Source organism: Kogia breviceps, chromosome 7 (genome assembly GCF_026419965.1).
Source record: "Kogia breviceps isolate mKogBre1 chromosome 7, mKogBre1 haplotype 1, whole genome shotgun sequence".
In the NCBI taxonomy this organism is placed as follows: Eukaryota; Metazoa; Chordata; class Mammalia; order Artiodactyla; family Physeteridae; genus Kogia; species Kogia breviceps.
Genome location: NC_081316.1, coordinates 101216187 through 101234016, shown reverse-complemented (window position 1 = coordinate 101234016; position 17830 = coordinate 101216187). Strand labels below are relative to the sequence as shown.

The following is a 17830-nucleotide window of genomic DNA, read 5'->3' as shown; positions in this document are numbered from 1 at the left end:
GCACAAGCTTCTAGCTTCTTGTTGCAGAGCACAGGCTCTAGGTGCATGGGCTTCAGTAGTTGTGGCATATGGGCTCAGTAGTTGTGGCTAGCAGGCTCTAAAGCACAGGCTCAGTAGTCGTGGCACACGGGCTTAGTTGATCTGCAGCATGTGGAATCTTCCCAGACCAGGGCTGGAACTCACGTCCCCTGCATTGGCAGGCAGATTCTTAACCATTGTGCCAGCAGGGAAGTCCCTACTTTTTTGTTTTATTTTTATCACACACTATAAAATACAAGGCATGCTACACAATACACTGCATAACCTTCTAGCAGGGGTAGACGAGCATAACTGAGTTATTTTTCATACATCAGGAAAATGCTTCCTTAATCAATGTTCTCCCAACCCTTTAACACATAGTAACGATTAACTCCAGAGATGCGCCTATCTCTTTCCATCAAGTTCCACTGATACAAATAATGGGCAACCATTTTTTCCTTGCCCGTTGGTGAATCTGTGGATGCGCGCAGTGGCCTTTCACAGGATGAACAAGCACATGGCCATGATGGCGATCCCACAGTGAATCTCGAACCACATCTCGATGCCATTATCAAGCAAGTCTTATTTTCTTGAGTGGTTTTATAAGGAACGGATGTTAAATTTTGATGAAAGTTTTGTCAGCATTTATGGAAATAATTCTATGATTATTTTTCCTGAGATCTAATATGGTATATGTGGATTTCCTAATAATGAACCTACCTTGCATTCCTGGAGTTAATCCTACTTGATCATAATAATTACATTTTTAGTGTGGTGTTGAATTTTGTTCACTAATAAAATATTTACTAGTGCTATATTAGTACTATATTTGTTGTACTTTATCATGGGTATTCACAAGTAATATTAGTCCGTAGTTTTCTTTTTTGCACTACCATGTAGATATATTCATAAAATGAAGCAGAAAGTTTCTCCTTATTTTCAATCCTCTGACATCGTCTGTAGAGCACTGGGACTGTCTGACGAGTGGAGGTTTGGTAGAATTCCCCTGTGAAATAATCTCTGCCTGGTACTTTTCTTGAGGAATAGTTCCTTATTAAGGTTCTCTATTTCATCTATAGAAATTGGTCTGTTTAAATATTCCATTTCTATCAATTTTAGTAATCAGAATTTCCCTCAGAAATTATCAATTTCACCAAAGTTTTAAAATTTATTTGTACAGACCTGCAAAGACTGTTACAGTTTTTTCTGTTTCAAAGATTACTTCTCCACTCTCATTTCTTATTTTGTATATTTGTGCTCTCTCCTTTTTTCTTCTTCATCATCTTATTTTCTTCTTTATCATCTTATTTTGTCTATTTTTACAAATGATTTCAAGAATTATTGCTATTCTGGCCTAAATCTCTCTAAAACCATAACATCTAGAACCAAACACTATACTCTGGCTATAAACTCAGACAAGATATTTCACATTCTTTTCTCCTCCTCTTCCCCTTCTTCCTCCTCCTCTTCTTCTCCTTCTTTTTTTTTTTTTTTTGTTACCACCTCACAGAGTTGACTCAGTGCTATCAACCAAACCCCTAAAAATTTTGAACACATTCTGCTGTGAAGCCAGTCTCCTCTATTTCCATTCTTGTATAACTGGTCTTCTTGATGCATATTTACCTTTAACAAATTTCAACTGGTTAAATCCCATCTCACAAGATCCTTCCAGACCCTGTCATTTCATTTATTCATTTATTCAAATCAACCAACATTGCCAGGCATTGCGCCAGGCCCACTGATTACAGGCATATAAATAACACTAATACAAAGTGATTACTGCAACAATGGAGAAGTGTTAAAAAACGCTATCTATGCACAGAAGGAGCAACAGGTTGGAAGGATGAGACTATCAGGGAAAGATCAAGAGGAAAGAAGACATTTGCCTGGTTCTTTAAGGATATTTGTCAATTGCAGAAGAGTAGCAGGGTATCCTAGTGAGCAGTAATAAAAAAAAAAAAAAGGAAAGAAAAGAAAAAGAAAGGAAGAGCCTGAAGGCATATGGTATCTTGGAGGAATAGACAGTTAACAAATCAGTGTGTGGGCAGAGCTATAAGTGGCAGGCAATGATTCTGGAGAAACAGGTCAGCACAAGACCTACCAGAACTTAAGACTTAAAGCCTAAAGAGCTTCAAAAGGAAAGCATGGAGTTTTGGAACAGGAGAGTGAAATGGTGAGACGTGTATTTTAGAAAGGTCACTCTGGGCACAGTAGAACATGGGACAGAAAGAGCAGCATCCAGGCAATAATTCAAGTGAGAGAAGATGAAGGCCTAAACTGAAGCAGTACAGTTAGAAAAGGACGAATCACAGAATTAAATCAGAGATGACTGACAGGAGGTAGGCAGTGACGCAAAGAGAGAGTCCAAAAAGTCACACCTGAATGGATGGTGATGCTTTAATTGAGACAGAGAATACATGAAGAGCAAGTATTGGGGAAAAGTAAACAGTTCAGTTTTGAACAAGAGTCTGAGCCATTTGCAAAACATCAGGGTAGAGATGTTCCACAGCCAGCTGGCAAAATACAGGTCTAGAGCACAAGAGATGGGTGTGGGGTGGGAGAGAGATATTTGAGAGCATCTGTGGGCGACAGACATAGCCATAGGTGCAAATGGGATAACAACACCATCTACTGAACACTTACTACATGCCAGGTACTGTGCGAGGTACTAAACCAACATCTTTTCATATAAATATATGTGTGTGTGTGTATATATGTGTGTGCATATATATTTATACAGTTGACCCTTGAACAACATGGGTTTGAACAGTGTGCGTCCAATCATGAACAGACTTTTTTCTTTTTTTAAAAAGCTTTTTATTTATTTATTTTTTATTGCAGTAAAATTGATTTACAATTTTTTTAATTTTTTGGCTGCGCTGCGCGGCTTGTGGGATCCCAGTTCCCCAACCTGGGATCGAAGTTGAGTCCTCAGCAGCAAAAGTGCAGTCTTAGCCACTGGACTGCCAGGGAATTGTCTACACTTTTTTTTTTTTTTTTTTTTTTGTGATATGCGGGCCTCTCACTGCTGTGGCCTCTCCCGTTGCGAAGCACAGGCTCCGGACGCGCAGGCTCAGCGGCCATGGCTCACGGGCCCAGCCGCTCCGCGGCATGTGGGATCTTCCCGAACCGGGGCATGAACCCGCGTCCCCTGCATCGGCAGGCGGACTCTCAACCACTGCGCCACCAGGGAAGCCCATCTCTACACTTTTTTCAAGACTAAATACGACAGTACTAGAATGTCTGCGGTTAGTTAATGCAGATGTGGAGGGACTGTGGGCCTCCAAAGGGCTGACTATGTTATATGCAGTTTTCCACTATGCGGAGGGCTGGCGCCCCTAACCCCCGTGTTGTTCAAGGGTCAAATGTGTAAATATTTATCCGCCCCCCCTTCACATTGATTAGAGATGTGGAACAACTATTACCATATTACAGATGTGGAAACCACGGTTCAGAGCAACAAAAAAGCCCAGGGTCACAGGGCTGGTAAGTGGCAGAACAAGGATCTCAACCCAGTGCTGACTCCAAATCCTGGGGTCTACAACACCCCCAAAAGTAAGGTGAGCCATAAGGAGTTGTTTGGCAGGAAAGGGAGTGGGGAGAGGGGGCACTGAGGGGAAGAAGAGAATGAAAACGCACTGCGTGCCCATCCCTGTCAGCCACCGAACGAAGCTCTTTGTGTGCATTATCTCCTTTAACATCATAGCCAGTCATTAAAATCGATTTTATTAGCCCCATTTTTCATGTGGGAAACCTTGCTCAAGATCGTAGTGCTGATAAGTGGTGAAAATGGAATCTGAACCCACCCCATCTTACTCTAAAGAATGTATTATTTCTACTATAGCAAAGAAAGCATACAATGAGAGAAAAGGAGGGAATGCTCAGGTCAGAGGCTGGGGTATATCAACATCAAAGGGGCAGTGAAGTCAGCAGCTAAACAAATTCTTTTACAGAGTCCCCTGGTGGCCTAGTGGTTACGATTCTGGGCTTTCACTGCAGGGGATCAGGTTCAATCCCTGATTGGGGAACTGAGATCCTGCAAGCCTTGCCATGTGGCCCCCCAAAAAAATTTATTTTAGAACATGCAATCAGAGGGACAGGTGAAGAATCAAGAGAAAGTGTTATGTGGGAATCCAGGACCAGAGAATGTTAAGACGGGTGGTCAAGAAGGTCAAATGCTGTAGAAAAGTTAGGCTGAGGACTGGAAAACCCATTTCATTTACATTTAAGAGGCTTTGGTGACCTTTTTGAGAACTGATAGCATAGCACAGTGGGGTGAAAAGTCAGATGGTAGTGAACTGAGAAGACCTCAGTAAGCAGGAAAACAGAAACGGTGAGAGAAGGAGAGAGGGTATTTGCTGGAAAGGAAGGTGGGAAGGAATGAGGGATTTTTAGGATGAGAGGACATTTGCAGGCTGAGATGAGGGGTTAGTGAAGGAGAAGCAGATACAAGGGGAGGAGCATGAATGGGGAGGGAAGAGGGCCGCTTCCTCTGACGATGATGAGAGGCAGGAGTAGGTACCTCTGTGGGGAGACGGGGAGGTGGGGAGGACGGCAGCTGACGGAGCTCAAATCCAACTGCCCCTCTATCCATTATAAAGTAGGCAGGAATGCCTGTTGAGAGTGAGAGTGACAGAGGCTTCAGGAAAGGGACCCTGTGGGAAGCTGGAAAGAGCTAAAGATTTCCTGGCAGCACCAAGGACTCAGCTGGGGCTGGAAATCATAATTTTGTAATTGAATCCATCCGCAAGGTTCTGTGTTTCCTCTAGAAGTGCTCAGCAGGCCTGGGCCCTGAGTGGAGGAAAGCAGAAATAGGCTAATATAGGACCAGAAATGGTCAGAGGAGAGGCAGAGACCACCAAGGCAAAGGAAGTGAGGATGGCGATGAGAGTGTACTTGAAGGGACCGATCGTGGAATCTGCACCTGGGAGAAGAAACTAAATGAAAGCTGATAAACTGAGAAGATGGAGAAGAGTAAGGAGAAGAGAAGTTGATGCGATTGCAAATAAGTTTCATGGGAATGAAGGAGTGTGGAAATTGGGGCTTTGAGCACCGAGTGGAGTTTCAGAGTTCACGATTTCAGGGGTTAGGGCAGTTCTGTGGAATAAGATGCAGGATGTGGCCTCAGTACGTGGGCTTAGTGAAGTGGCACAGAGGGGGAAAAATCATTGCAGTGGGGACGGTCAAGGAATCGCAAGGCTGGACTGTCTTCATCATGGATCCTGAAGTCATTCCAGAAGAGTGGTAAATAGTAAAATGCTGAGGATATTTACTATTCTGCCCAGATTCATATGATTTTAAAAACTGATAAACATGCCTTCAATGCAATCATTGATAAAAAGTTTTAGTTGAAGAAAGGCCTTTGTCATGTCACTACAATGTCTGCATTTGATCTGTTAAGTGGCATCTAAGAAAGAGATCAGAGATTCACACCTGAGTGGGACTATTCTTGTCCACAGGTTTAAGGGTCACATTGACTTCAGGTCTCGGCCTCTCGGGCTCTCGCTTTAAATCGAACTTGGGAGCCAACCACTAAACCAAGCCTCAGTTTGTCTCCTCTTTGACTTGAAGATTCCTGTACTTCTCACCCAGGGGGCAGGCAAGACCTAGTTCTTGCTATAAATGCCTGCTGCTGGCTCTGAAAAAAAATGATTTGAAGGACAAAGTAGACACTTATGAGGACCAACCACACCACCCACTTTCCTTCCCCACAAAGATATTTATCTTAAAAGAGGCCTGGGGTGCAAGCCCAGGCCCTGAGTTGCTCTGCTGCTAGGTTTTACAATTGACTACCGCTGCTCTTGCAGCAGATGAAATAACATGTGCTCTTTTTTTTTTTTTTTTTTTTTTTTTTTTTTTTGCGGTATGCGGGCCTCTCACTGTTGTGGCCTTTCCCGTTGCGGAGCACAGGCTCCAGACGCGCAGGCTCAGAGGCCATGGCTCACAAGCCCAGCCGCTCCGCGGCATGTGGGATCTTCCCGGACTGGGGCACGAACCCGCGTCCCCTGCATCGGCAGGCGGACTCTCAACCACTGCGCCACCAGGGAAGCCCAACATGTGCTTTTTGTAAGAGGCTGTTACCCTCTGGGGTGTTGGACTAGTAGTTTTATTTTTATTTTCCTCCTCCTCCTTTTTGCTTCATAATCTTTTTTCAAATTATAACTTCTATGAAATCCAGATATGTAGAATAGGGAAAAGCAGAGCTTCACTGTTAGGGCTGGGGTGGGAATTCACAGGTCAGTTCACTTACTTTCTTTTTCTCTACCTCCACCCACCCCCCACCCAGACCCCCAGACATCTGAAATAACTCCTTAGGGCTTCTTTCAGCAGCTGGGAAAAAAGCACTGCATTTTGTTTCCTTCTAGCACTGTCATTTTGTAAGTCTATTATTCAGTGAAGACAAGATGCAACAAGTTCCAAAATATGAAAGTATCTTGGTTATTAAGAAATATATCTTGAACATGCCCCCAGTTCTTGATCTGTTTCCAACAGCAGCTGGAGAAGCACAGTAGGACCACAGTCAGGTTCAAATCAGGCCCCCAGGGGTGCTGTAGCTCACAGCTCTTGGGGTAGCTGCCCAGCTCACAATAATTCCCTTCTCTAGAAACATGCCCCCTCTGCAAAAACAGTGGTGGGCCCCAGGACCAGCTGGTATCATGTAACCCCATCTACTGGCCACAGGTGACTGGTCTAAGCTGATTGGTCAAATCCAGCCAATCCCTGGAATATTTTGATCTGGCATTTAGGAATAGAATCAGTCTTCTCTCTCTGTCTCTGACAAAGTTGTAAGATAGAAAAGTTGGATGTTGCCATAAGCCATGTTGCCCACCTGAGAGAAAAGTCATTTGTAGTGAGAAGGGACAGAGCTACCCACAGAAAGAACCAGAGATAAGAGACAGAGATCAGAGGGAGAGATCCTGCCAGTGTTTTGGGTTCTTGATTTTCATTGTTTCTGGGACACTGCCCAATCCTTGCCCTTTCCGTGGTTTAGTTTTTCAGCCTTTCCTTGGATTCCATGAGTCAGTAAATTCCAAGATGGGATTTCAAGATGGGTTCTTGGCACTTTACAACCAAACTAATAAAGGAAACAAGACAATCAAACAGACAATGTCAGTGGCAGCACAGAACTAATCTCAGTCCAGGATTAACATCTCTAATTTGTTCTGGGGAAGCTAGAAGGATGCCTGGGTAATCCAGAAGTCAAGAAAGACAAGAGTTTTTATGACAATCTGAGTCAGGCCTCAGGGGGAGGAAAAGTAGACACAGCAACAGTCAAAAAACTGTGTGAGCAGGATTTTGGGTTGATGAGACTGGACCGCTAAAGTTGTGAGGGCAGTGATAATACCAGGGAGCGGCTGGAGGTATCTCCATCAGCTTCCTCCAGGTCACTCCCAAATCGTACAAGAATATGAGATAAAACTCTTCCAGAATAGACAATTCTGTCCACATTCTTCCTTTGTGCAAGGAAGCTTTCTTGTCACCAAATGTAACTTTCTTTCTGTTTTTCTTTGGGACCTGAACTTCCTTCCAAACAAGTCTGTAAACCCAGCCTCTGCTCTCTATCTACTCTAAGCCTCTAGGGTCAAAGAGAATTCCTGCAGGGGACTGATGCCATTAGAATTGCAAAAGCACTGACTGGGCTTCACCGGGGAAGTCTGTGATACCTAGTGTTCCCAGTGGAGACACATCCAAGGAGTTGGCTTTATGGCTCCCTGCTGGCAAGCAAGAAAGGCAAACACGAAAAGCAGCGGGCTCTTGTGGTGCGCTGGAGAGAGAGCTCAGGAGGAGACCTGAATGGCTCAGGAAGGAAATCAGTTCTACAGTGAAACCAGATACCTGTTTAGAACTCTGAGACCCCCCCAGCTGCAGAAGATGAGATGGGGGTGGAGACATTGCTGAGAAACTGAGAGGAAGGCAGGAGGTTTGGAAACCTTGAGTTATTACTGGCCTAAATTCTCCCAGTAAAAGAATGCAATATTGTATTTCTTTTCTATTAACTCTTTCAGGAAAAGCTATTCATTGAACCTGATGGGTAATCACTTAAAAATAAAGTTAGTTGGGGCTTCCCTGGTGGCGCAGTGGTTGAGAATCTGCCTGCCGATGCAGGAGACACGGGTTCGTGCCCTGGTCCAGGAAGATCCCACATGCCGCGGAGCAACTAAGCCCGTGAGCCATGGCCGCTAGGCCTGCGCGTCCGGAGCCTGTGCTCCGCAACGGGAGAGGCCACAACAGTGAGAGGCCCACATACCGCAAAAAATAAAGTTAGTAAGTAAAAATATCATTAAATGTCTTCTTCCCTGTATGGGCAGAGCTCTTTGTATTCCTGTTCAGCCCAGTGGTCAAAGAATAATGATATGATGATATCTGAAAAGATACCATCTCCTAACCTTATTTTAAAATTTCCATTAACTATGAGTTCAACACACACTCTGTTCCTTCATGAGCACATGTTACAAGGTAAGTGCTCAATAAATGCATGTGAATGAATGAATGAAGTATCACTGTATGGTCTACGAGTGTCCCTTATAGAAACAGAGCATGGAGCCCACCGTTAGGGCCTTTCAGATTGGTTCCCTACCCCCTTACCATACCTCACCACTGAAGGTTATGTCCATGACCACTCAAAGGGGGCCTGGTTTGGAGATAACAAATACGGAAATACACTTAGGAAAACGTTAGTTGGAATCTTTGGTTCACACAGCCTGGACAACAAGGCCAGTCAAGGCGGCGGAAGCACTTCCAGTGCTCCCCGACCTCTCTGAACTGCCTGGGGGAGTGTCACCTGGCAAACAGCACCCTATCACTGATCCACATGCCTGGCCAGGCCATCACTCACCACGAGGAACATAAAACTGCCTGACAGCTTGCTGCCAGGGAGCATCTGTTGAGCTGGCATTGACTCCTGTGGGAACAAAGCCAAGGAGCCTGGGTGAGGAGAGCAGAAATCAGTCAGGATAGAAAAAAGAAGGCTAGGGGGTGTGGTGCTCTGCTACACTGAAGATTTAACAGGCCTTTAATTTCTATAGCAAATCACAGAGGAATTCATTGTGGGAATGACTGAGAGCCTCCGATTGGCCCATGCTGCAAATCCTCCTCCATGGAAGGCACGGGGCACTTAGGAGAGATGTGCCCTGCAGCATTTCCACCTGCCAATCCCCTTCCTCACTCATCCTGTGTCCCCCCCCTTATGGGCATGACACCACAAAAAAGGCCCTTCCTGTATTTCTCAGGGCCTGCCAGGCAGATGACTCTCAATGTGGGATTTACATGTCTATTTTTCTAGTTGGAGGGAAAATTGTACGGAAAGTCTTCCAAGTCATCTGTTTAAAAGGTTAAGGCTCAGAGAACTGATTTCCTGTCATCCAACATTTTAATAAATCATTCCCACAACTTCCAGTCCCTCAGGCCATTACACTACAGCCAGGCACAAGCTGGCTCTGCCTGACAAGCAAGATTTCTGTATTGTCAGAATTTTCCCAAGTTTCCACTCTGAACATTTGCTCTATTTTCACTGGCCTGTGAGCGCCACTTGGGCACAGATTCTATGTTATTTGCCTCCTTTTTCCAGAGCTTGGCACGGTGCCTGGTAAGCACAGTAATTCAGTGACTGTCTATCAATTGAGTGTTTGCATGCATGTTTACCAAATGAGCAGGAAAAAAAGTCTGGCCTCAGTGATCAGGTAGGTTGGTAAATATTTGGTGCTTTTCATGATATCATTAACTGGAAGATATCTCTTTGGTCTCCCCAAAACACTACCTCTTTTATGACACTTAGCACATTAAGTATCCTGTATGGTTTTTTCAGTACAACTATAAAGCTCTCTCCCTATAAATTCATCGGAAGCAGGGACCAGGTGTTTTTCAATTATTTTTATCTATCCCCTCGCCCAATAATGAACTAGATAACTAAATGAATGAATGCTTACTGGCCAAACCATATTGTAGTCTCAGGTCTGTCAAAACCTTTCAGCACAAGCACCAAAGTCTTTTTTAAAAGAAAGTTCAGCCCCCAGAAAAAACACTGGCATGTGAATCAAAGACAACATTCACATAACAACACCAATACCAAGAGGCAGAGAAAACAAATAAATAGCTTTGAGGCAGAGGCGGAATGGGGAAATTCTGACCGCTAGAAAGCCTGGCCAGGCCCAGAACATAGGAGACACGGGATGACAGCCAGGGTGAGCTACAGAATGAGGCAGTAGCCAAAACTTGTGGATAATTCACAATGCAGATTTGCCATATCAATAAAAGCAATTGCACGGACAGCACTGACATGGATCAATCCTGTGAGTAATTTGTTAGGTGTGTGGGGGCCAGGAAGGTGGTAGAAGAAAGGAAGGTGGTAGAAGAAAATTCTGATGTGCATAGTGATCCAGAGTGGCAACTGGACTGAGAACAGAGGCCAACACTAGGTAGAGGGAAGCCTTGATTCAGAGGGCAGAGTTTCACTGCTGCAGGGTTCCCTTCTAATTAACCAATTAGGGCCATAGCTTCATTTCCTGTGGCAGTTTTCTCTGCCATAGAGAATGAGGTCACAGCCCTAACCACATAGACCTGTAAAGCATCTGGGTGATAAAGAACAGCTTCAGATATGCTTGGCTCATTCCCAGGAGATGACTGGGTACGTGTGTGGTATTCTTAGCCCCAGTAGGAAGAGTTTCTCAGAGAAATTGAAGTGTATTCTGACATTAGCTTTTTAAGTCCCTCTTTACACCCTTATCACATGACTCTAACAAAAGAGACTGCACATTACTGGATCTATTAAGCAACCCTAGAGGCTGGAATAGGCCAAACAGGGCCCCACTGACTCTGAAATGATCAACTGTACCATTATTCAGTAGCACTATGTGTGATCCCATATGAGAAAAGCATCATTTAATATAATTTATTATGTATATGAAAGAATTATTTAAACTGTAAGGAATCATTGAGATTAAACATATTACTATTATTTAGATGATGTCAATTTCTCAGAGAAACCAAAAGTACCTATTGGCTATCAGAGCTCAAATCTACTAAGAGAAGGGAGTGGACTGTTCATTAGCCTGTGGAGGGCGTGGAGGGAAGTTTACAAGATGGGTAGAAAAATCAAATGTCAGAGAGGAAAGAGAGGCATTACTGCATTATTCTAAAGATGAATTAATTATAAAGTTGTCTGTGGTTTTTATGAAGACTCTATTAACACCACAAAAAGAAAACTCTCCCACTCTCCTTTACCCTTATATTTTATAAGAATTGGGTTGTCAGGAGACACTTATGGAAGCACCAAAGCGTGAAAAAGAAAAAGACAGTCTAGCCTCTTGGTTTACCTGGCTCTTCAGCTGAAAGGTTTGGAGGTGAAACGAGCAGAGGGCAAAGACTAGGACTCACTCTGTGCGGGTTTCCTCTTCCTAATAAGATAGTGGAACCTGGTCCCTGGGGACTGACTGACAAAACTGGGAGACCATAAGATGGCCTAAGGAGCTTCTCTGAGGCTCAAGACCAGGGGAGGCCCAAAGGCAGAGAGTGAAAAAAGAATACCGGAAGCACTCAGAAAGGTGGCTTCCTGGCTCGTCTGTGTTTCAACTCTCAGACTGTAGCTCTTTGTTAACAATCCCCTTCCATGTGTTCAAAGGGGAATGATGCAAAGACGAAGACTCATGCAGTGCAGATGGGACACAAGCTCTACCCTTCAGCGAAGGCTGTGACACCCCCTCAGCCAAAGGAAAATTCTGTCTCAGTTGGTTAGGTTGGGACAGCATTTGTGCAGTTTTCCTCTCTGTGTCAGGAGAAAGTCTGGGGCACAGGGGCCAGGACTGGGGAAGGATCTGAGGCAGGTCAGGATGCAGAGCTTCTTAATTAAAAACAGGAATTAAGGGAAGAGTCTGTAGTGCAGATGTACAAAGAAAATCTTATACACAAATTCATGGGAATGGTTACCTCCGGGGAAAAGGCCAGGATGGCAGGGGTGGCTAAGGCACTTGGTCTTGCCTGCAATGTTCATATTTAAGAAGAGAATGTATTCATATGTTAATTGCTTAACAAAAAACAGACTTGAAAAAACCTTAAACTTAAGAAAGAGCGACACGAAGGGAAGAGAGGGAGAGGCAGAAAGAAAAGGAGAGAGGGAGAAAGGAAGAAAGAGACAACGAACAGTCCAGCTCTCCTCGTAGGGGTCTCCCTGGATGCTGGGATAAGGCAACCCAAGGGGTGGGGTGAAGAAGCAATGGAAGACATACGGAGCAAATCGCAAGGGGCAAAGGTCCTAAACCAGAATGTCCGGGGTCACAAGAGAGGAAAATGGAATAAATAACAAAATTCTGAGAGAAAACAGTGAAGAGAAAAAGACTCCCCGCCAGCCCTAGCCCATACTGCCTGTCAGATTGAGGCCCCAGTTTCCCAGTCTCACACAGAAAGGAACAAACACCGCTCCCCTGAATCGGGCCCAGAAACCTCTCTCTCCTCCTAGGTGCTTGCTGTCTGCCAATCACACCCGGGGTTGTGGAGAAATGTACCACCCTAGATTTAGAAAGAGATGTGAACACGAAGTGGGCACTTCCTGTGGACCACCTACTCACTCTACCGCCTCTCAAACTTTCTACCAATGCAATGACACCCCACCCTCCCTTGGCTCACCCACTTAGCTCCTGAAACAGAATGAGCACCCTTGCCATATATTCACAGGCTTCCTGGGGATTTCCTTAGGGCAAAGCCTGGGGAGAAAGGAGACCACTTCTTTTGGAAGGAGATGACCTCTGAATTTGTGGTCCTGTCTTCTGGGCTCAGGCAAGCTACCAGGGAAGGGCATCGCCCAGCTCAGCTGGAAGAGGTCGGCCCTTTTGATTTCCCCAGGCTCCTCCGTACCGCACCCACCACCTTAGCCTCCGTAGGGCTCTGTGGGGGGATTGTTCTGGGGTCCCGGTGAGGATGGGGGGAGAAGAGGACCCCTCCCAGAGGTTAAGCGGGAGGCGCTAGGGCAGGGGAGCTGGGGAGTGGAAGGGGCAGACAGTTACCTCATTGAAGCCCTCCTGCAGGACGTCCAGTAAGTTCCCCCGGGTTAGGCAGGCTAGCATTGTTCCTGCCGGGCCCCCGGGGCGGGGTCTCCGGGCCCGGCGGCCACCGCCTCCTTCTCCCTGTTCACACAAAGACTCTCGGCTCAGCTCATTGGGACGTCTCCGGAGTCCCGCATGCCACTTACTGGAAACCTAGACCCGGGCCAAACTAGCGGCTTCCACTGAGCATGCTCGCACCCGGGCTCCGCAGGAGGGGCCCGGGCGCTGTCGCGGTTCCTATAGAAACTGCTGGGCGCGCACCCAGCGGAGGGGCGCTGGCTGGGGGCCCCCTGCCCGGCGTGCGTCAAGGAGAGCCCCGCGGCGCGCACACACACGCACACTCTCGCACACCGGGGCGGGGGATGGGCGTGTGTGCGTACGCTGCACACACACACACACACACACACGTGTGTGTGTACGCTGCACACACACACACACACACACACACACCAGGCTGGCTGCCGGCGTGTGGATGTGCATGTGCTGTGCGCGCGCGCGCACACACGTACACGCACACATACAGACACACAAGTTCTGATGACTTAAGGCCTCAAGTGCCCCACCACAAGGTGGGTAGGAAGGGGAGTGAATCATAACATTTTTTTTTTCCCCCAGACTAGCTGAAAATAGCAACCTTTTTCCACATGGGACCTGCACAGTGAAGTTAGGCTAAAGAAGGGGAAACAGAAGGGAAAGACACAAAAAGAGGATAGAGAGAGCTTTAGTTATTGATGGTATTAGGGTACATTTAATAAAATAGTACTAAACCAATCACAGGATCACAACAGAAACATCAAGGGTGAACCAAGGATGAACAAGGTTTTACCAAAAAACCTGTCTTTCTTTTTCAAATGACTGCTGAAATGTAAAACCCATATTTTAAATGAGTTTTAAATTAATTAAATGGGTTTTAATGCAAATGGGTTTAACTGCAAAATGTCCTGGTACTGTTGAAAGGGTTAGGTAAAAGCTTCCTCAAGTGACACAGAGAGTTATTCCCCTTTAGTTATTCCAGTCACAGTCATATTTATTTTTAAAAATACTAATCATCTTTTCTCTCAGCGCACACTCTTGTCTCTATAGGAAAACTGGAAGCTGAAAGAACACCCATATTATGTTACACCTCGTGATCCCAGAAGTGTTTACACAGCAGAAGGTCAGGCCTCGCCCAAGGACACAGCTGGACAGTGACAGGCGATTTGAGGAGGTAGGACTCTACACTGGTGATTTTGCAAAAGGCCCAGATTCCCTCCCCAAATCCCATTAGTACCTTAGCAAGAAAAGTCAATCGTGGCTCTTGTTCAACCTAATTGACCTCCTCAGGTCACTAGAAAAGAAGAAAATCCTTATCCGAAGCAGCTAGAACTAGCCACATCTGCCTGAACGTCTAAAGCTGCTAAACACAAAGAGAAAAGACACACCTCCCTCTGACCACAGCAAAGAGGAAGCAGAAGTCAGCCGAGGTGTTAAGTGGCTGCTGCTGGTTGAATGCTGTGGGTTCAATTCTGGCTAAGGCTGGGGAAAAGCCATGACACCAACTCAGACTGAACCCGAACAGCCCACAAGTCAGAAGACCACTGTCCTTCATCCTCTAGATAGGGAATCTGGTTGCCAAGAACTCCCCTCGCGGCCACCACAGTTCATGGTGTAACACCCTCAGCTGAGTCACTAACCCATGTTAATGCAACAAGGCCCCTTTTATTTATTTATTTATTTATTTTGCGGTATGTGGGCCTCTCACTGTTGTGGCCTCTCCCTTTGCGGAGCACAGGCTCCGGATGCGCAGGCTCAGCGGCCATGGCTCACGGGCTCAGCCGCTCCGCGGCATGTGGGATCTTCCCAGACCGGGGCACGAACCCGCGTCCCCTGCATGGGCAGGCGGATTCTCAACCACTGCGCCACCAGGGAAGCCCAACAAGGCCCCTTTTAAAGAGAATTGTGAAACTTCCAAGAGTATAAAGTTGTATGCAACACATCTACATACTTAGTGATGCAAGTCCAGAACACCCAGTTGGTGGATCCCCGGATGGAGGATTCTGATTGGCTGACAGCCCATCATGTTTTGGACACAGCATAAAATATTGAGACATCAGAGGGAGGTCCTGCTGACAGTTATCTATGCCAAGAGGTCACTGTTTCTCAAAGAACAAGCTATTTATCAAAGTAGGACCTGTGAACTCAATATTCCTGGGAAAAGACATTAAATCACTGAATTTTAAAGCTCCAAAAAAAGATCTCGTCTGGCCCAACTCTCCCATCTGACAGATGAAGGAACCAAGACTAGCAGAGGCGCTCACAGTCACTTAGCAAGTCAGTACAGGAGCTAAGATCTGAACCAAAGGCCTCTGAGGCCCAGTACTATGCTGTTTGCCCTATGCTGGAGGAATTAGAGAGAATTGTGGTAAACAGATACAAGATCTATTATAGGGCATATGATCCAAGACTACTATTCCTTGGAAGTCTATAATAATATCAACCACATATTCTACAGCAAGAGTATCCAATAGAACTTTCTGTGATGGTGGAAATGTTCCATATCTGTGCTGTCCAATCCAGTGGCCACGAACCACACGTGGCTAATGAAAACTTGAAATGTGGCAAATGCAAGGTTGGAACTAAAATTGACATGGCATTTAATATAAATTCATTTAAATTTAGGTAGTACAATTCCAAAATATTCTGTTCCATTGTCCCCACACAACTACTGGAATGTTCCAAAAATTATAATATGTTCACATAGAGTCTGCCTCTCAGACTTGGAAAAAGCAAAACATTCTTGTTGGACCAGATAATCCCAATTTTTTTTTTCTCAAAACATATGTTCACCATACTTATCATGGTCTGACTTAGAAAGTGACCCAGGTAAAGAATCAAGCTTTAGCTCTAAGCAGCACTAACACTTACTATTCCTTCTATCCTCTCCATCTCACCCTGTTGTGATATCAACACAAGAGCTGGGAGAATCAGTGGGTTAGCTAAATGACCTAGGAATAACTAGCACAATGATCTGCATCCTGTCGTGCCCGAGCCAGGGAAAACGGCAAGCCAGTCCCGGTAGCTGGAACCACTCCCACCGCTACAGGCCTGTTATTCTCTGCCTGGAGGAGAGGCAAAGAGTCCAAGCAAGCTGCTCTCTGCATATCTCTGTCATGCTGCCTGGTATCTGAAATTATACCAAGCTTCCTCAGTTCTGCATTACTTTAACAATAAAGGCAATGAATAAACAAGATCCTACTGTATGGCACAGGGAACTATATTCAATATCCTGTGGTGAACCATAACAGAAAAGAATATGAAAAAGAATGTATATACACGTATAACTGAATCACTGCTGTACAGCAGAAATTAGCACAACATTGTAAATCAACTATACTTCCATAAAATAAAATTTTAAAAAACCAATAAAGGCAGATACTTTCCTCACCAACTAAAAGCTACCCAAATATCTATCTACAAAAGTAATAATAGCAAAATTGAGCTCTTACTATGTGCCAAGCCCTGTACTCAGCACTTACATACATTAGCTCATGTGATGGTCACAGTTTCCACAATCAGTAGGTTATTTTTATTGTCCCCACTTTACGTATGCAGAAAGAGAGATCTGGAGGATAATTAGCCCCAACCCCATAGCTACTAAGCGGTGAAGCCAAAGTCCAGGCTCTTCATCATTATGCAATATTTTTATATGATGTTACAGCATAGAAGGAACTCAGCATATGTTTTTAGTTGAATGAAAGAATGAGCCAATGGAGGAAACACTGGCAAACTCATTCATCACTTCTATTAATACAGATAATAACATGTTAGCCTAAGTAAGAATTTGAACCTCAAACAAAACTGTCATTTGGTGAAAATATTGCCTGTGACTTCTCCCTGCAGAGAACTAAGAAGTGTGAAATTCACACCTATGTAAAATTTAACACATCTATTATGGGCAATCATTAATGACTCTAAGGAAGCAGAAAGGCAGTTTGAATAAACAAATAATTAAAATTGTCAATGGAAATATTTTAAATGACTCTCTGAAATAATTTCTTAGTCTTTTTCTGTTTTCCCACATTAGCAACTTCCTTGGCAGTAACATATGTTTACAATTCCTATTGCATTTAACTTCAGAGACATCACCATTAATACGTATACACAAAAGGGTTCACGTCTACCGGCAAAGGCCCCAAACGTGTCCTGGCTCCTAAACTGCTCTCTTTTGTCTCCAGGCTTTTCTGCCAGTCTGCATCCCTTAATCTTCCTTAGGCAACACATTCATCTTGCTGTTCAACTGCTCAAATGTCTTCAAACGCTCCCTTTTCCTAGCATGTCAGATATAAGTTCCTCATGCCCAGCTCTTAAGGCCTCCCCCTTCACTGCCTATGCTCAGTTCACAGGCTCTTCACCATTTCATAGATTCACGGGGCTCATTTTCACCTCTATACCTTCATGACTATCCCTCTGCCTAGAATGCCCCGCACTTCTGCTACTCAAATCTTCACTATGCCTAGTTTAAGTTCCACTTCCTCATGGAACTCCTCTGACCACTCCTGACTTTGTTAAAATCAAGACAGATCTGATCATAATCTGTCTGGAACACCCACCTCTCAGATAACCCATGGTGCATCCCTGCTCTTCTTTCAGGTCTCCGCCCAAATGTGTTTATTCTGTTTGGCCTTCTCTGACCACTCTGCTTAAAATGATACCACCTCCTCACCTCAGCACTTCCAAACTTCTTTGCCTGGTTTATTTTTATTTTCCTTCCTAACATTCATCACCATCTTACATACTTT

The 17830-nt window shown here is 44.9% G+C and overlaps 1 protein-coding gene and 1 pseudogene across 6 annotated transcripts in view; both read right to left on the bottom strand.

Annotated features, from left to right (window-relative positions):
* The window catches only part of DIXDC1 (DIX domain containing 1), a 71204-nt gene that overhangs the window by 47965 nt on the left and 5409 nt on the right, over positions 1–17830 (bottom strand). For 2 of the 6 annotated variants that reach the window (XM_067038931.1, XM_059069469.2), the window contains exon 1: positions 13014–13389. The exons of 3 other annotated variants lie outside the window; for them this stretch is intronic. In XM_067038931.1, coding sequence (XP_066895032.1) covers positions 13014–13073 — 60 coding nt within the window. In that variant the 5' untranslated portion in view covers positions 13074–13389. Of the gene's footprint in view, positions 1–13013; positions 13390–17830 lie in introns of those variants that run through there. One more of the 6 variants, XM_067038933.1, reaches the window with a different exon arrangement.
* Positions 290–576, bottom strand: LOC131759927 (NADH dehydrogenase [ubiquinone] 1 alpha subcomplex subunit 1 pseudogene; annotated as a pseudogene).